Here is a 17,654-nt window from a genome sequence, read left to right on the forward strand (position 1 = left end):
TTGAAATGGGGGATGAAATAGTATCTGTGTTGTAAATTTTGAGGATTAAATGGGTTAATGATAGTCTGAATGTCATGCTTTTATATTATTATTTAACTCATAGGTTTTAAGTCAGGTAAAAGATGAAATGTTTGCTTAATATTTCCTCTTACATTTAAGAGGAACATGAAAAGAAATGAATTTTATCTAATAAATTTGCATGTGTAATTTAGACAGCGTTTATTTGAAAATTTACGCATGTTACCTCATGCACCTGGCGTCCAGATGCAAGCAATCCCAGAAGACGCTGTTCATGAAGACAGTGGAGATGAAGATGGAGAAGATCCAGACAAGAGAATTTCTAGTAAGATAATGCCTTGATGTGTATTGTTACATTCAACTTTCTTATGTCTTAAAACCTGATTTGAATGTCAGTGTTTTTAGTTCATGTGACTCTGTGTGATCAAGGGGGTGCCTGGGTGGCTCAATCGGTTGAGTATCTGACCTCTTGATTTTGGCCCAGGTCATGATCTCAGGGTTGTGAGACCAAGCCCCACACTGGCTGTGGAGTCTGCTTGGGATCCTCTCTCCCTCCCACCACCACCCCCCCGGCCCCCACTCCCCATCCATGTGCATACATGTAAACATGCTTTCTCAAAAAAAAAAAAAAAAAAAAATCCTGTATATTTGGGAATGAAATGAAAAGTAATACCATTTATCCAAAGTAGGATGAGTTGACTAACATCAAGCACCTTCCGTTTGAGTCTCTAGCCTCCCATTCCACTTAATATTGCCTGCTAGAGTTCTAGCATAATGGTATGCTATTGTGGTGTAGGCCTTCTAACATACTTGGTAGTAATGATATTTTTAATATTGTCTATGTCTCATTTTAGCTCTAAAACAAATGGTTAGGGATCCCTGGGTGGCTCAGCGGTTTAGCGCCCGCCTTTGTTCCAGGGCGCGATCCTGGAGTCCTGGGATCGAGTCCCGCATCGGGCTCCCGGCATGGAGCCTGCTTCTCCCTCCTCCTGTGTCTCTGCCTCTCTTTCTCTCTCTATGTCTATAATTAATAAATAAATAAATAAATAATAAATATTTAAAAATAAATAAAATGAACGGTTAGTCCTTTGAAAAAGACGTTATCCCCACCTCCTAGTAGTAAAACATAGTTTTCCCCTCCAAATTTTTCTTGGTGAGATCCCCAAATGTTTTTCATGTTGCTTTGAATTATTTCTTCCTAGCCTCCGATCTAAATTTTCAGTATTGAACAAACCATGCATTCAGTTCTAATCTTAAAAATATTAAGTATCTGTTACCCTGTACTTTTAGATGTAGAAATTGGTTGGTGCATTTGTACCTGAGTGTGCTAACAACAATTAAACCTCTGACCGTCTTTGTCAACTTTTCTTAAAATCCTTATATAATCAGTTCGAGCATCAGACAAACGGATAGCTTGTGATGAAGAATTCTCAGATTCTGAGGATGAAGGTGAAGGAGGACGTAGAAATGTGGCCGATCATAAGAAAGGAGCAAAGAAAGCTAGAATTGAAGAAGACAAGAAGGAAACAGAGGACAAAAAAGCAGGTCAGATTTATTTCTTGTTAAATATAAGTTTTAAAAATGAGCTTCACTTCAACTTTTTATGAAATCTGAAGCCAGTTACACAAGTATTAAAGGGGGTGGTTTTGCTGGGTAGATGACCTCTGTCCCCTGTGTCACAGGTAAATGGTGCTTACCTTTTAAATCTTTTATTTAGAGCTCTGTCCGTGTTACTAGTTACGTTTGCTTTTATAATATAGAAAACCTTCTTACCGTCTCTTGCTGACAGAGGCACAAAATGATGAACATCACACTATGATAGAGATCCGGTAAGAAGACAGAGGGGTTCTATAGATCCATTTGTATTCTGAGCAGAGCTGAAATTCTATGATAGTCTTTAACTATCTAAAAGTTTATTTGATGGGAATAAAACATCCTTAGACCAATTTCACCATTGTGAAAAAGCTGAGAGAGTGGACTTTGCTCAGAAATTATTTGATGAGAACAAAACAAAACAAAACAAAAAAAACAAATTATTTGATGAGAATATAAAAACTGAGGGAAAATCGGAAGGGATTTGGAAGCTAGGTTGGAGGCGAGGTATAATACTTTGATACCTTAACTTAAAAATGCTGTTAGCTTGTCTTTTGACAAAACGATGGTTTAGGCAGTAAATTTACTACCAGAATATATTATCTTTTATCTGAGTTCGCAGAGCACTTAAACACACTTTGGTCATTTTATTTAACATACATTATAATGCCTCATTACAGGGTTTTTGCGTGCCTGCACGCTAGATTGAGCCGCTCCTGGCTAGGGAACGCCGCGGTATCCTAAATACCTGTATTCCGAACACTTAACACACCTGCGTTCGCAGTGTTCCTGTTGCTGTCTCACTGCTCTTTATGACAATGGTCGAGTTTCTCGGGACTTGGCCTGCTTATCTTACCTGATTCTCCCCTCTTCTCACATACTTCAGTCCCGGTGGTCTTTCAGTTCTCCCTCCTAACCTATTCAGTCTGCCTTGCCTCAAAGTCTTCTTAAGTTTTTCTCTGTTCTGGATACTTCATCCCTTTTACCACCCAAAAGCTCTTCATTCTTAGGACACCTCCCAAATGTCACTTTTCTGTGGTAGCCTCTCCCAGCACCGTCGCTCGGTGCTGCGCTCGGGTCTGTAGGCCGACCTGTCCACAGCGTACCCGTACCCGCTGAGATGGTGTCGAGGGGAAGCACCTTGACGGGGGCAGGGCCTGTGTTACATCGGCCCCTTGAACCTCTGTCTTTCAGCAAAGTGTAAATAGATGGTTACTGAGTTCATGAATAGTAAGATTGTATATGGCAGCTTTTTATATTTTATTTTAAAGTTACATATCTTATATTTAAAAATAGGCTTCAATCTCTTCCCAATTTCTCTTCCCAATTTATGTTTTTAGATGTTAAGGAAGAAGATAAATCCAAGGACAGTAGTGGTGAAAAAACAGATACCAAAGGGTAAATTATGTTCCGTATCGAGTAACTTTTCTGTGCTGTAAAAATAAATACATTGACTTTGGGTGTGGATGTATCGTATTCTTTTGAGAAGTGCTGGACTGAACTTGACTGAGAGCATCAGTTGTATGAAGTGCTCTAAATTTTAGTCCGTATTGGTACCTAAGGTAATCTGTAACATATGCCGTCTTAACCGTCCGTTTGTGTTGTCTGTTCGTCTGTTACTCACGTAGCTTGCCTTAGAAGATGGTAAAGGGTAGTCCTAATACTGTATAACTGAACATAAATCGGATTGTACTCTCGTATGTAATGTATCTCGGACCTTTTGCTATTAACTTTATGTGATCTTTTCATGGTGCTCTTATTTCTTTGTGTATACGAATTTTGTTAGTTTTGGGTAGTGGATAAATTGAAACACGGGGCTAGCATAAAACAGTTGATGCAGTTACATTTAGCAGAATCATAATTGAGGTTTTTATCGTCAGAAAGCATATAAATCCCTGACCTCGTCTGATTTTGTGTTAGCCTTTATAGGATAACGTGGACTAGATTGTAAAATCACTGGGAAGATGTAAGGTAGTCAGTACTCCGGGAACAGTCAGGACACTGTGTGTTTGGGCCGTGACCCTACGGGGCCTTAATGTTTTATGTTGTCTCTTAACAGAGCCAAATCAGAACAGCTCAGCAACCCTTGAATTTGAATGTCTCACCAAGTTCAGAAACCATAAACGAGTGAGAAAATATTGGGAAGAAAAATTTTTTCTTTTTGAAGACTTCCAGCTTCATTTTATACTACTTTGGCATGGACTGTATTTATTTTCAAAATGGCTTTGTTTTTGTTTTTCTTGGCAAGTTTTATTGTGAGTTTTCTAATTATGAAGCAAAATTTCTTTTCTCCACCATGCTTTATGTGATAGTATTTAAAATTGATGTGAGTTATTATGTCAAAAACTGATCTATTAAAGAAGTAATTGGCCTTTCTGAGCTGATTTTTCCATCTTTTGTAATTATCTTTATTAAAAAATTGTACTTGGATTGTCTTTGTCTGTTTATTACAACAAATCTTTTTTCGGGGGCTAATAACAGGACTTTGTACAATTAGAATACACGAGGAGTGAAAGATAACTGATCATGACTTTAAGGACATCCGTTTAACTGTTCAGGAAAGGCTGTTTTACGGTACTTCTTTCTTAATGTGATAGCAGTTCCTCTTCTAGCATCTTCTTTTTATAGTTTGGCTAGTTACTACCAGTGAAGATTGGCATCTTATTTTAATAGTTTATCTCTTAAATTAACAATATAAGCTATGTGATTGAAATACAGGAATTATATTTGAGCTGAACCAAAGATTCCCAAAAATTGGAAATGAAAATTTCTGAATTAAAACCATAATCAGAGAAGGGAAGGAAACTTGTCTTCCATACTGAGCAATATGTGACTTTGTTGCCCACCCCCACTGTGTACCAAGTAGACAAGGATTGTATGGCTGTGCTTGACCAGAATTTTCCTGTATTCATACTAAGTCTAAAATAAAACCTATTTAGACAAAACCTGGTCTTTTTACTGCATTTTGTAGAGCATCCAGGTTCCACTATTGCACACAAGTCTCCAAACCAAAGAAAGAAACACTTAATTTGTTTATCTGTTCACTTTCATGTCCTGGGTATGCAACTGAAGATAATGAGAAAATGCACCCAGAGCTTACATTCTAGTGGTAAAAAGCAGACAAATGGGTAATTTATACTTATTCCAGGGTGTGCAATAGAAAAAAATAAAACATTTTAACTTGTCAAACTTTTTTGCCTATCCTGAAGTAATTGTTTTGAGACAAAAATCATAAAATTCTGGAAGATAAGTGAAAACTATTTCTCTGTAAGCCCCTATGTTGAGAAGTACTTGAGACGTTCACAGAAACACCTGGATGTAGGTAATGAGCAGCCACGTACTTGCTCTGATTCAACAGACTTCGCTTTTGCCATATTTACTAAGTTTTTTTTTTTTTTTTTTTACTTTAAATATATTGCACCAGTTTGAAGAGTTTATACGCTTGGCCATTTAATTTAACTCCCCTTTCCTGCTTTACGGAAGTAACCATTACTCTGAAGTTTGTGGATATTTCACCCACTGCTGCAAATCTGTCAACATCCAAGACTTTATGACGCTAAGTATTGACTCATTTCTTCATTTAGTTTGTGAAGCACAAAGTATCCCATACGTTCGCTTCTGTGACTTGGTTTACCCTGTTGAGCGAGTGTCCATTGTAACGGCTGTGGATTACTGCTCTATTGTGAGGACGTACCAAACGTGCGTTTCAATACTGTAGTGAACCTCCTTGGTGTATTTACCTCGTTTTCCTATCCAAGTTTAAGCGTTACGTAAAACTGAAGCTTCAAGAGAATTAGGAAACCAAGCAAGTTCACCCTGTGAATTGGTACAACCAATTGTGACTTGGTACAACCTACAAACAACTGCTGGAAGAAAAAGGCCTCATTTACAATAGCAATGACAAAATTTTCTGGAAATAAAAACAGAGAAGGTACGGGTCTGGTGTGTAACAAGAGCAGTGTAACAGGATGTCAAGATCAATGTATTTAGAAATTAATCATGGATAAATAGGCTGGGGAGGGGAGAAGGCTTATTCCCTAAGGACTGTTGGGATAGCGGATAATCAAATGGGGAAAGGTTTACACCTCCCACCAGAAGATTCAAGTTCAAATTAGTGAAAATGAGACCATACGTACTAGAAACCATCCAAGAGACTTAAAAAAGTAATTGGAGAAGGTCTGACTCCCAACTATAGAAGAAACAATTGGTGTATTTTGATTTAAAAAAAGGTAGGCCAACAGGACTAAGTTGAGGGAAATGACAACCGGCAGGAGGCAGCCGCGTGCAGAAAGAATTAGGACTTGGTCACGGTTCAGAAGGTGGCACCGAAAGCTAGTAGAGAAAGACCGAAGAGGCGCAGGGAGGATACGAACAGCGGGAAAAATACAAACGGTTATAAATCCAAACATCTTGAACTAATTAGGAAATACAAAATAAAAACTATGAAGATTTGGGATCCCTGGGGCCTCAGCCCAGGCTGTGACCCTGGAGTCCCGGGATCGAGTCCCGCATCGGGCTTCTCGCAGGGAGCCTGCTTCTCTCTCTGCCCGTGTCTCTGCCTCTCTGTGTCTCTCATGAATAAATAAAATCTTAAAAAAAAAAAAAAGAACCTGAAGATTTAACTTTTTGACCTGATTTTTTTACACCTATCCTAAATTTGAAAAACAAGTGTTGGCAAGAGGATGAGGAAGTTGGTTCATACCGTAGTAGAGCGTGAGTCGCTGACGTATGGTGACTTAATGTAACAGCGTCCGTCAAAATGACCAGTAAGAATCTGGGGGCCTGGGTGGCACAGTTGCTTAAGCGACCGACTGGGTTTGGGCTCCGGTCATGGTCCTGGTGTCGGGAGGAGATGAGGTCCGGGCTCTGCGGGGAGGCCGCTTACGATTCTCCCCCCGCCTCTTCCTACCCTGCTCGCGTGCACTTTCACATCTTTTTTCTTAAAATTACAGATAAAAATCTGATCCAAAATTCCATTTTGAGAAGCTCCACAGCCTTGTGCAAACGACTTTCAGGAATCCCTGTGCAGCACGGTTGGGAGGGGTCAGAAGGGCATGTCCTGCGGAGGAGGAGCCGCGGGGCGCGCCAGCGGGCAAGTGGGAGTCGGTTCCCGGGAGCACCTCTAAGGGGCGCCCTTTCCTCGTGTGCAGAGAGCAGGGCCGACCAAACTGATCCTACAAACAATGCCTAGAACTATAGGAGGTGCCGCCCTGGCTGCTTTCACGGGCTTCCAGCGTCCGGCCGGTGAACGTCGTGCAAAAAGTCCATTAAAAAACCAGCGGATGGTTTGTCGTCAAAGGGGTAGACACTTTACACGACCCTATGGCCTCCCTTTCCAGGTCTCAACTTAGCTTCTGGAATGACTGGCGGGTCTACGCAGCTGGTGGCCGGGCCACAGGGACGGTCTCAGCCTCGCTTCTTCCCGGGGACGAGGGTGTGCGGCGCCCGCCAGACTCAACGGTCACTAGCATTTATTCATGAGACACAGAGACACAGAGAGGCAGGGACACAGCAGAGGGAGGAGCAGGCTCCATGCAGGGAGCCCGACGTGGGACACGATCCCAGGACCCCGGGATCACGTCCTGGGCCGAAGGTGGCCCTCAACCCCTAGGCCACCCGGGCTGCCCAGCATTTCGTTTTTTAAAAAATGCACTTTGAAACTGAGGCCTCACCTCGGGGAAAACAAAAGAGTGGGCCTGGAATGACGGTGTGCCCTGTCCTTTCTTCTCATCCCTCGGGCCACGGGTGCCAGGCCCACGGCAGCCCGAGAGGCGAGCGTGTGGACCTAAGCCCCAGTGTCATCAGGCGGCCGTGTGAGGACTAGTCTTGGTCCTGCCGCCAAGGCCCGACGTCCTGCCACTGGGAGAGTTCTGGAAGCTCTTCTGCCGAAGGCCCTTCCCCGCACCTTCTGGCTCCAGCGCGTGCAGCGGAGTCTCGCTGAAGCCTCTCGGTTCTCTGCGGTCCCCACCCTCCACGGTGACACAGACGACATGCGTCGGCAAGGTCTAAACAAAAACCCGGGCGCGTGTAGCACCACAGGTAGGACACCTGCACGGCCTGAGACCCTTTCTCTCGCCCCGATCCCGCGTGAGCCCCTACCCCCGTGCCTCCCTTCCTCTCGGACTTAACAGGAAGGTGATGCTGGCTCTCCGGTCGGGCCACACTGCGAGGCCCGACCCACAGGGACCCACTGCCCAGGGAGCCCGGCGGGCTCCGGCCGGGGAGCACACGACTTGCTGGGTCCGGGGGTCCTGGAGCCCGCGGCCCGTGTCGGGTCAGATGGCTTCTCAGAGAGAGAAGAGAAATGCACCCTCCGCGTGGGCCAAGGGGCGCAGACGGCGCTCGGGTGATTGGGGGGCAGAGCCAGCTCTGCGGGGCCCGGGAGCAATCGGGGAGCGGGTCTGAGCCACGAGGCTGGTGACGGCAGCTGCAGCAGGACCGTGATGCCCCGCAGTTTGCTTGAGGATGACCTGCCAAGCACAGTGGCGAGTGGGCCTGGGAAACGGGGCTCCCCCTGCTGTGGCTCCCCCTCTCCCAGGGAGCACTGTCCTGGAGGAGCCGCCGCGCTGCCCCAGCTCGCCACCAGATGGCATGTGTTCCATTGCTTGCACGGTTTTCCTTTTCTGCTTTTTAATTTTTTCCTGTAGACGCTTGACCCGTTGAAGCAGTAGAGCAACGCGAACAGGCTTTGGGGGCGCAGCACTGGATCCAGGCCTCTGGGAACCACGCTTCAGGGGGCCGCACTCCCGCGGGCCTGAGCTTTCTATCCACACGAGAGCGCGGACCGGGTGGTGAACTGTGAGCTTTCTCATGAAAGGCAGAAGAGAAATGAATATGAGAAGAAGAAGAGCGTCCCCCTTTTCCTGGGGCTTTGATCATTTACTATCCACCATGGAAAAGGAGAATTGAGATCTCGTCCTCGGGGTTGCAGCCCAGCACGGTGAGGGTGAAGTGCAGGGGCAGTGGCTTCCTGCCCTCGGCCTCGGTCACCAAACCAGGCCCGCAACCCTGCCCCCCGGTACTTCCCAGGGCTGGGATCAGGATTATGGGGGGATCCTGGTGGGACAGATTACCAGGGAGAGCCGCTTCCTCGCTTACATTCTGTTACTACCAGACGGCGGGACCAGGGAGGTTTTGGGGGAAGCTCACCCGGCGACAACTGGTGTGTGTTTAGGGGTGAGTCCGACAGCTGTGATCCAAACTCTGATCCCTCTGGGCTGGAAACTTTGGGTTCTCTGGATAAAGCAGAAGCTTCTGGCTTGTGTCATGGATCATTCAACTCGTTACCTTTGTCTTTCCAGAAATCAACATTTCCGGGGTGACCTCCAGCCGTGTGGCCCTACACTGAACAGGCTGGGGCACAGCTAAAAATCATAAACAGGAAGTTAGCCGCGGCCTTGACATCCTATCGTTTTGCTTTTGGTCACGTTTTGCTTTGAGCGCCGTGCCTCAGTTTACCAATCTGTAAAGCGGGTCAGCTAACAGCTGGCAAATAACCACGCTTCTCCACCCTTCCTCTGCCACAAACCGATCGGTGCTCGCGGGCCTTAACATGCTCAGGGCGGAGAGCCGCAGCAGTGACTCAGAGCTGGCATTAGGGTCGCGCTGTGACACAGGACACGTCTGGGTCAGCGGGGAGCTCGCACCGCTGTGCACCAACGCGCAGTGCATTTCCTGCTGCTGGACCACGGTAGGAATTATCTTTAAGTCACTATTGTCCTCACATGTGACCACTTACCACAGAGGTTCATTTTTAGAATCTGCGCTGGAGCGGGTATCAGCATTTCATTCCTCTTTGTGGCTGAGTAATGCGTGTATATACACACTACTTGGGGTCCATGGTTTTTTCCTGTAGCACCTTCCTCTGGCTTTGGCGACAGGAAAGACTGGCTGTGCAAGACAAGGTAAGAGTGTTCCTTCCTCATCTACTTTTTTGGAAGAGCTTGAGGATTGGTGTTAGTCCTTTAAATGACGGATAGAATTCATTAGTGAAGCCATCTCGTCCTGGGCTTTTCTTTGTTGGGAGGTTTTTTATTAAAGATTCAGTGTCTTTCCTTGTTATAGGTATATGGAGATTTTCCTATTTCTTTTTGAGTCAGCTTTGGTCATTTGTGTATTCCTAAGAGTTTCTCCATTTCATCCAGGTTATCAAGTTGCTGGCACACAATCCGTCATAGGATTATTATTCTTATTCTCTGATTTTCCTCTATTTCTGTAGGATTGGTAGTAATGTCTCCACTACCACTGCTGGTTTTATTTACGTAATGGAAACATTGCACTAAGTTAAAGAAGCCAGAGGTAAATTCTTTGGGTTTTTGTTTGTTTGTTTTTTAAAGATACTATGTATTTAGTTGAAAGAGGAAGTGAGAGCTCAGGAGTAGGGATTGGAGCAGAGAGAGAGGGAGAAGCAGACTACCCTCTGAGCAGGGAGGCCCAACCCCAGGACCCTGGGATCCTGACCTAAGCCACAGGCAGGTGTATAACTGACTGAACCACCCACATGCCCCCAGAATGGGGTAAATTCTTTTTTTTTTTTTTAATTTTATTTATTTATTCATGAGAGACCCAGAGAGAGAGGCAGAGACACAGGCAGAGGGAGAAGCAGGCTCCATGCAGGGATCCCGATGTGGGACCCGATCCTGGGACCCCGAGGTTACATCCTGAGCCCAAAGCAGATGCTTAACTGCTGAGCCCCCCAGGGACCCCAGAATAGGTAAGTTCTTAACCAGGAATTTAGATTGGCAGTTGCCAGGGCCTGGTGCAAAGGTCAAATAGTAGGTATTGGTTAATGGGTACAAAGTTTCCTCCTGGGATGGTGAAAGTGTTCTGAAAGTAGATGGAGGGGGGGTTTGCACAATACTGTGGGTGCCCCCCCCCCAGCTGCCCCCTTCTCAGCGGTCCATTTTATGTCAATATCGCCTCTAAAAAATTGCTTGTGTTAGGCCCCCTCCTGGGTACGGCCTTTACCGTGCTGTTGGAGCAGGGCCGAAGCTATTCCAACATAAGGAAGGAGATGGGCATCACGCAGCAACCTTGCCCACACCCGCAGAGTGCCAAGGGCCGGCGGCTCCACTCAGGAAAAGAAGGTGGGGGAGGAGCACATAGTGAGGAGAGCAGGTGGTGTGGGCCTGTAGCTGAGCCAGTGTGGTCTCGGCGGTGATCTGCCCGGTGAGGAGCTGCGGCCACATGCTGGGGGCACGGGGAGCAGCCGCGGAGCTCCGAGGGCTGGGGGCCTGGGGGGGCACGGCCGGGGCACGGGGTGGGGGGCGGGAGGGCCGCGGACGGGCTGGGCTCGGGGTTGGGGCGGGAGGGCCGTGGACGGGCTGGGCACCGGGTGGGGGCGGGAGGGCCGCGGACGGGCTGGGCACGGGGCGGGGTGGGAGGGCCGCGGACGGGCTGGGCACCGGGTGGGGGTGGGAGGGCCCCGGACGGGCTGGGCACGGGGTGCGGGAGGGCCGCCGAGGGGCTGGGCTCAGGGTGGGGGCGGGAGGGCCGCGGACGGGCTGGCACGGGGGGGCGGGAGGGCCGCGGACGGGCTGGGCACCGGGTGGGGGCGGGAGGGCCGTGGACGGGCTGGGCACCGGGTGGGGGCGGGAGGGCCGCGGACGGGCTGGGCACGGGGCGGGGTGGGAGGGCCGCGGACGGGCTGGGCACCGGGTGGGGGCGGGAGGGCCGCGGACGGGCTGGGCTCGGGGTGGGGGCGGGAGGGCCGCCGACGGGCTGGGCTCAGGGTGGGGGCGGGAGGGCCGCGGACGGGCTGGGCACCGGGTGGGGGCGGGAGGGCCGCGGACGTGCTGGGCACGGGGGGGGGGGCGGGAGGGCCGCGCAGGGGCTGGGCACGTGGGGGGCGGGAGGGCCGCGGACGGGCTGGGCACGGGGCGGGGTGGGAGGGCCGCGGACGGGCTGGGCACGGGGTGGGGGCGGGAGGGCTGCGGACGGGCTGGGCACGGGGGGGGGGGCGGGAGGGCCGCGCAGGGGCTGGGCACGGGGTGGGGGCGGGAGGGCTGCGGACGGGCTGGGCACGGGGTGGGGGGCGGGAGGGCCGCGGACGGGCTGGGCACGTGGGGGGCGGGAGGGCCGCGGACGGGCTGGGCACGGGGTGGGGGGCGGGAGGGCCGCAGACGGGCTGGGCACGTGGGGGGCGGGAGGGCCGCGGACGGGCTGGGCACGGGGTGGGGGCGGGAGGGCCGCCGACGGGCTGGGCACGTGGGGGGCGGGAGGGCCGCGGACGGGCTGGGCACGGGGCGGGGTGGGAGGGCCGCGGACGGGCTGGGCACGGGGTGGGGGGCGGGAGGGCCGCAGACGGGCTGGGCACGTGGGGGGCGGGAGGGCCGCGGACGGGCTGGGCACGGGGCGGGGTGGGAGGGCCGCGGACGGGCTGGGCACGGGGTGGGGGCGGGAGGGCCGCGCACGGGCTGGGCACGGGGTGGGGGCGGGAGGGCCGCAGACGGGCTGGGCACGTGGGGGGCGAGAGGGCCGCGGACGGGCTGGGCACGGGGCGGGGTGGGAGGGCCGCGGACGGGCTGGGCACGGGGTGGGGGCGGGAGGGCCGCAGACGGGCTGGGCACGGGGGGGGCGGGAGGGCCGCGGACGGGCTGGGCACCGGGTGGGGGTGGGAGGGCCCCGGACGGGCTGGGCACGGGGTGCGGGAGGGCCGCCGAGGGGCTGGGCTCAGGGTGGGGGCGGGAGGGCCGCGGACGGGCTGGGCACGGGGGCGGGGGCGGGAGGGCCGCGGACGGGCTGGGCACGGGGGGGTGAGGAAGGGCCGCGGCCGGGTCCCAGGGGTCGGGGGCTTCTCTCCCCCGCGGACTGGCTGCGGGCGCCTGCGGCCGAGCGAGCGGGTGGCTGGGTCGCGGCCGAGCTTCAGCAGGTCCCGCACGCCCCGAGGCTGCCGTCCCGCCCTGGCCCTGGCCGCGGCCCCTGCGGCCCCCCCCCCACGGCCTCCGCGGCCCACTCGGCCCCTCCCCCTCCTCCTGGTGCCCCGGCCCGCACGTGAGGGCCCCGCACCCCGGATCGGTCGCAGAGGCTCCCGGGGCCCCCGCGCCACCTGCCAGCCCGGCCCTCCAGGCAGGGGTCGCGGCCTGTAGGACCCGCGGCCCGGTGGACGCCTGCCCCGCGGTGACCTCCGTCGTTCCTCCAGGGGCAGAAAGGTCGCGGCTCAGCCCTGCGGCCCCCTCCCCCCAGCCCTCTGCCCCCCTGGCCTTCTGCGGGGAAGCCCCTGGGCGGTGGGCACCGGCGGCCGCCCCAGCCAATCTGGGTCTCCATCCATTTTTTCATAAACAAACAAAAAAAAAAAAGGTAAAGGAAGAAAAGAAGGGAGTGAAAGACCAAAACTGAGATCCTATCGCTGCCACTACGGGCCGAGTCAAGGCGCGTCACTGAGCCTCCGGCTGCCTCGGGTGCGGAAGGAGGAGAGGGGATGAGGAGGGAAGGGTGCTGACCCCACAGGTTCACGGCCAGAAGGCCTAAGACAATGCATACAAAGTGCCCACGGGTGCCCTGTGTGTTTGAGGTGCATAGTTTCCATTACTTTCTTTTTAAAGATTTTATTTATTTACTTACTTACTTATTATTTGTTTATTTGAGGGAGAACATGGTGGGGAGAGGCTGCAGCAGACTCCCGGCTGGAACCCACAGGGCTTGATCCGAGGACCTTGCGACCATGGCCCGAGCTGAAGGCAGATGCTAAGGGATGAGCCCCCCAGGCGCCCCGCTGTTCTGTTCCTTATTATGAATACTTGTTTTCTAGTCTGTAAATCAGAATAGAATTTGGCGATTGAGGTTAATCTGTGATTTCCAGGTGCGGGTAGTTTTTCTGTCGTGTAACAGTGTAGACATTCCTGGCTGCTAGAACATACTTTTAAAAATGAAACACGTCGTGATTGGGAAATTTGCACATCTCGTCATGGGTCAAAATAATCTTAACTCCCAATGTTTTGCAGGTATGAAAATAAACAACTAAAACTGTAGGTGGGAGTGAAGCAAGAGTTAGCGAATGAAGATGGGAAGGTACTTGGAAGCCAGCTGCACGGTTTTGATGACAGCTTGATGACAGCATTTCGGCCCTTCCGCATCATCCTTCCCAACGACCCTGGCTCCGGGGAGCCTTAAATATCCAAGGAGAGCGCCGCTCAGGAGAAGGAGAAGGCTCATCCCTTTTCCTTCCTTGATCATAAGTGTGAAGACTCTTCTTGTGTCACGCTCTCCAAGAGTGGTGCTGGTAAATATGAAGAATGTGTGAATCCGTACACTTTTATAAGTGGTTTTAGGACTGATTTAAAAAAAGTTATTGGTCAAATTGAACACCAATAAAATAATAAATTTATTATAAAAAAAATTATTGGCAAACATAAGAAAATTAGTTCCAAAATGTTCATTTTGGTGTTGTTTATAATAACAACCTAAGTGGTCATTCTTGTAAGTTTCTGTAAGGAATTATAGTTTATTAATTCCCTGGAATATGAAGTATTCCATGAAAATGATTATATAAGTCTATATTTTAACGGGGACATATATTTAGAGATATTAATCGGTGACAGAAAAACAAGTTACATAACAAACACATAATCTCACTACCTTTTTGTTCAAGTGATAAATACACGTGTACGGATTTAGAGGGACCAAAGTGAAAATATTAAGTGACAGTCTCTGTATAGTGCGTTTAATGTGCTTTTAAATTTCTTCTGCGTGTTTAGTTCTATTTTTGAACGTGTCCACAACAAAGATACATGTTACTTTGATAAAATAATTTCTCACAGGAACTCACTGACTCCAAAATGTGACTAATTTAACTTTCTATCACTGAAATATTGTTAACATTCTCTAGCTCTCAGTTAATGGAGGAAAAGCTAGAGGTTAAAAAAAAAAAAAAAAAAAAATTCCTGACAGAGAAGCAAACTTTGAGATGCCCTGTGTTTTATTTTCAACTAAAATCTTAAAGAAATCCTAAAGAACGTGTACAGAGAATCCAGAACCTCTCGTTGAGCGGGCCCGAGGAAGACTTGCCGCGGAAGAAGGGACGGGCCGAGCACTGACCTGCCCTTTGGAGAGGCCGAGAGCCCCCTGGATCCCGGGAGTCCATCTGAATTTCCTTTAAGACAAGCTGAAAATCCGTAACAAAGCTCAGAACCCACATTTAACCTCGCGTCTCCTGTAGTCTGTCCTCCAGGGCCTAGTTCCATGGAGTATTAGCAGTGGATAAAACCCGACGAAGGTTCCACGCTCAGTTGGGGGAGCATTCCTACGTAGTAAATGCCGCAGCCTTATTTCAGGAGCTCCTGTGCAGACCTGGAGTGGGAGGCTGGGCCAGTGGCTCCAGGGAGGCACGGTCCTCGCTTCTCTGACTGGTGTCCTCTCAGGGTCCTCATGGGGAAAACAAACCAAAAGTGTCCTGTGGTCAAAGAGAAATCAGGGCTCCTGGGTGGCTCAGTTGGCCGAGCGTCTGCCTCGGGCACAGGTCATGATCCTGGGGTCCCGGATCGAGTCCCGCATCGGGCTCCCTGGAGGGGGGGTCTGCTTCTTGCCCCTCCCCTGGCTCCTGCTCTCTCGCGCTCACTGTCTCTCTCAAATAACTGTATCAAAGTTATTTTTAAAGATGGTCTAGATACCATCTCATCTTTGTACATCTTTTTTCCTTTGCTGTGTTCGGTCCACTAGCATTTATTTGTTGCTCCCTTCACCATATTTTTCAAGTGTGTCCATTTAAAATTATATATTAACATTGAGTGTCTACTAAACACGACGCATTTAAAGAGCTTTATAATTTAGCTTTTAGAACAACCGTGTATGCTAATTTCACCTCTGTCTTCCAAGTAGAGAAACTGAGGCATAGAGACATTAGGTCAAGGGGCTCCTAAGAGACTGAGCTTTGATTCGAGTCCTTGAAGTGGTTCTTCCGGGAGCGCATTTCAGGCCTACTTCAGTGACCTTTGTCGTTCCCCCCAAGGACAACAGCACAGTTTGTCTTCCTTCCCTCCAGGCGCCTTCTGCTTCCATCCACCCAGCTCTGTCGTGTCCCTGCTCCCTGTCACCCCAAGATCAGGGGCTCCCCAATGCTTCGGGCTGAACCCGGCAGGGGAGGAACTGTGAGTTTCCAGTGACTTCACAGACCTTCACTTGTGCGAAAAATTTTTCTGCTGCCGTTAAAACTTCCAAAGAGGAAAAAGATGATAAATGATCAGAAGAAGGGGGACGGGTCTAACTTTCACGGTGTTCGAGTACGAGGCAGGTGGAGCCCGGCCAGGAGCGGGGACAGAGAGGGGCTCTGTGGCCTGCTTTCCCCATGTTGCCCCCTCCACACCAAGGGGAGGTGGCCCCCTCTCCGCTGCACCGGACTCCAGGTCTGGGAAGCCTCCCAACAATCCAGGATGGAAACTGGAAGAGGAAACCGATGGTTTTGATTCAGCGAATATTTGAAATGATTTCATTCCAAAGAAAAATATCCCAATTAAAGTGCCAGGCATTCAGTGTTCACGAACAGAAAGCAGATGCAGCATGTGTTCAGTTTGAAAGTGACTTGGGAATAACCTTCCCGAAACTGAGTGTGGACACGTTGAAACAATGTGATTCATCACGGGGCTCTGGAGGGTTCTGGAAGAGGAGACCAGGGAGCACCAGGGAGCACCATGGATGCCCAGTGAGCCCCCCGAGAGCCTGCCCATGTACCACGTGTAACAAATACATGCCTGCTCTTTGGCTCTGCCGTTTCAGAGCTTTGTCAGTGACTGCTTGACTCATCCCATAACTCAACTCTTTTGGCAGGAATACATATGGTGGTAACGGTTTTAGAACCAAATTATAAAATTAATTAACCAGTGGGAAGAACATTTTTTCCTACTTCTCAAGTTCAGTATTTTCCCAAAAAAAAAATTTCTGCTTCCTGATTTGGAAAATGAACTTGGAGCCAGGATTTACTCTCTCTTAGAAGGGAAACTTCAATAAAGTTCTGTTGTCCTTTGATCCTTTTAGAAAAGTGAGGCTTTGATTAGTCTTCGGAAAACAAAATTCCCTGACAATTTCTTGTATTGCTTCTGAATAAAGGTAGGAGCGTGCCTGGAGTGCAAAATAATATTGTAGTTAAAAACGATTGCAGTCAGGATGGCTAAGATATAGTCAATCTTCCGTCCAAGTGAATACAAAGTTTTAGCAGGCCTATAAAATGCCTCCACGAATTTCTACCCAGAAAGTTGATGGCGGATCCCAAATTGTAATGTTTTGCAGTTACTACTGTCATCAGTATTTTGTATGTTTTTTTTTTTTTTTGGTTTTCCTTTGTTTAACAAATGAGATTTCTCACATTTTTTAATGTGTTGCTTTAGCAACAGTTCTCACATTCAAAATAGATTTACATAGACTCTACTCTGCAAATATATATTGAATGCTCACTACGTACAAAACATTATACTGTGTTGTTATGAACCTTCCATTTGAATTAAACTTGGATAGAGGTTGACTTGCATGTTAATTTCTTAGACTGATGTTGGGAAGCAAATTTTCAATTTGCTTTCCCTTATCCTAGTTCCTCACTAACCTACTCTACAATGGACTTGTATGTATCTGTGTAGTCCCAATTAATAAAGAGTGGGTTTAAAATGGTATATTATACATCCAATCAATTTAAAATTATTAATCCTACTTAAAAATGTGGAATTGAGCTGAAATAAAATTGGAAATATAGAGATATAGTATGCAATTTAAGACCATATAAACATTTAGGTGAACACCTAAACTATGATAGATTACATTATTTGCCCCAATTCCCCCCACCCGCCTTCCCTCCACCATACCCACACTCGATGCCATGCCGCTCTGCAGTGCTTCTTCCTATGGTTTATGCTGTTTGATCTCTACCATTGGCTTAGTCACGTGAGTTGCCTTGGTCAACAGAATGGGGCAGAAGGGATGGTGTGCTAGATCCAGAATTAAGCCCTTAGGGATTTTGCATGATTCCACTTTGTCTCTCATGTTTCCAGCATCCATGAAGGAGGTAAGGCTGGGGCTAGCCGGTTGCCAGAAAAAGGAATTTAGACAAGTGGAGGAGAGTT

The 17,654-nt window shown here is 49.5% G+C and overlaps 1 protein-coding gene and 1 long non-coding RNA gene across 8 annotated transcripts in view; both read left to right on the forward strand.

Moving 5' to 3' along the window:
- The window catches only part of HDAC2 (histone deacetylase 2), a 28,470-nt gene extending 24,429 nt beyond the window's left edge, over positions 1 to 4,041 (forward strand). For all 3 annotated transcript variants that reach the window (XM_077902710.1, XM_077902711.1, XM_077902709.1), the window contains exons 11-14: positions 213 to 343; positions 1,408 to 1,563; positions 2,952 to 3,009; positions 3,671 to 4,041. In XM_077902710.1, the coding sequence (XP_077758836.1) occupies positions 213 to 343; positions 1,408 to 1,563; positions 2,952 to 3,009; positions 3,671 to 3,701 (376 nt within the window). In that variant the 3' untranslated portion in view covers positions 3,702 to 4,041. The remainder of the gene's footprint in view (positions 1 to 212; positions 344 to 1,407; positions 1,564 to 2,951; positions 3,010 to 3,670) is intronic.
- A 1,481-nt stretch (positions 4,042 to 5,522) lies between these two features.
- On the forward strand, positions 5,523 to 16,319 carry LOC144316957 (uncharacterized). 5 transcript variants are annotated; one of them, XR_013382781.1, is made up of 6 exons: positions 5,523 to 7,650; positions 8,259 to 8,629; positions 8,913 to 9,515; positions 9,830 to 9,909; positions 10,554 to 10,779; positions 13,198 to 16,319. It is a non-coding gene; the product is annotated as an uncharacterized LOC144316957 (long non-coding RNA). The 5 variants fall into 5 exon arrangements; XR_013382780.1 differs by having other exon boundaries at positions 5,527 to 7,650; positions 8,259 to 8,551; XR_013382784.1 differs by having other exon boundaries at positions 5,528 to 7,650; positions 8,259 to 8,551; positions 8,913 to 9,301.
- Positions 16,320 to 17,654: the final 1,335 nt, after the last annotated feature.

The sequence above is a fragment of the Canis aureus genome, chromosome 7, assembly GCF_053574225.1.
Source record: "Canis aureus isolate CA01 chromosome 7, VMU_Caureus_v.1.0, whole genome shotgun sequence".
NCBI lineage: Eukaryota > Metazoa > Chordata > Mammalia > Carnivora > Canidae > Canis > Canis aureus.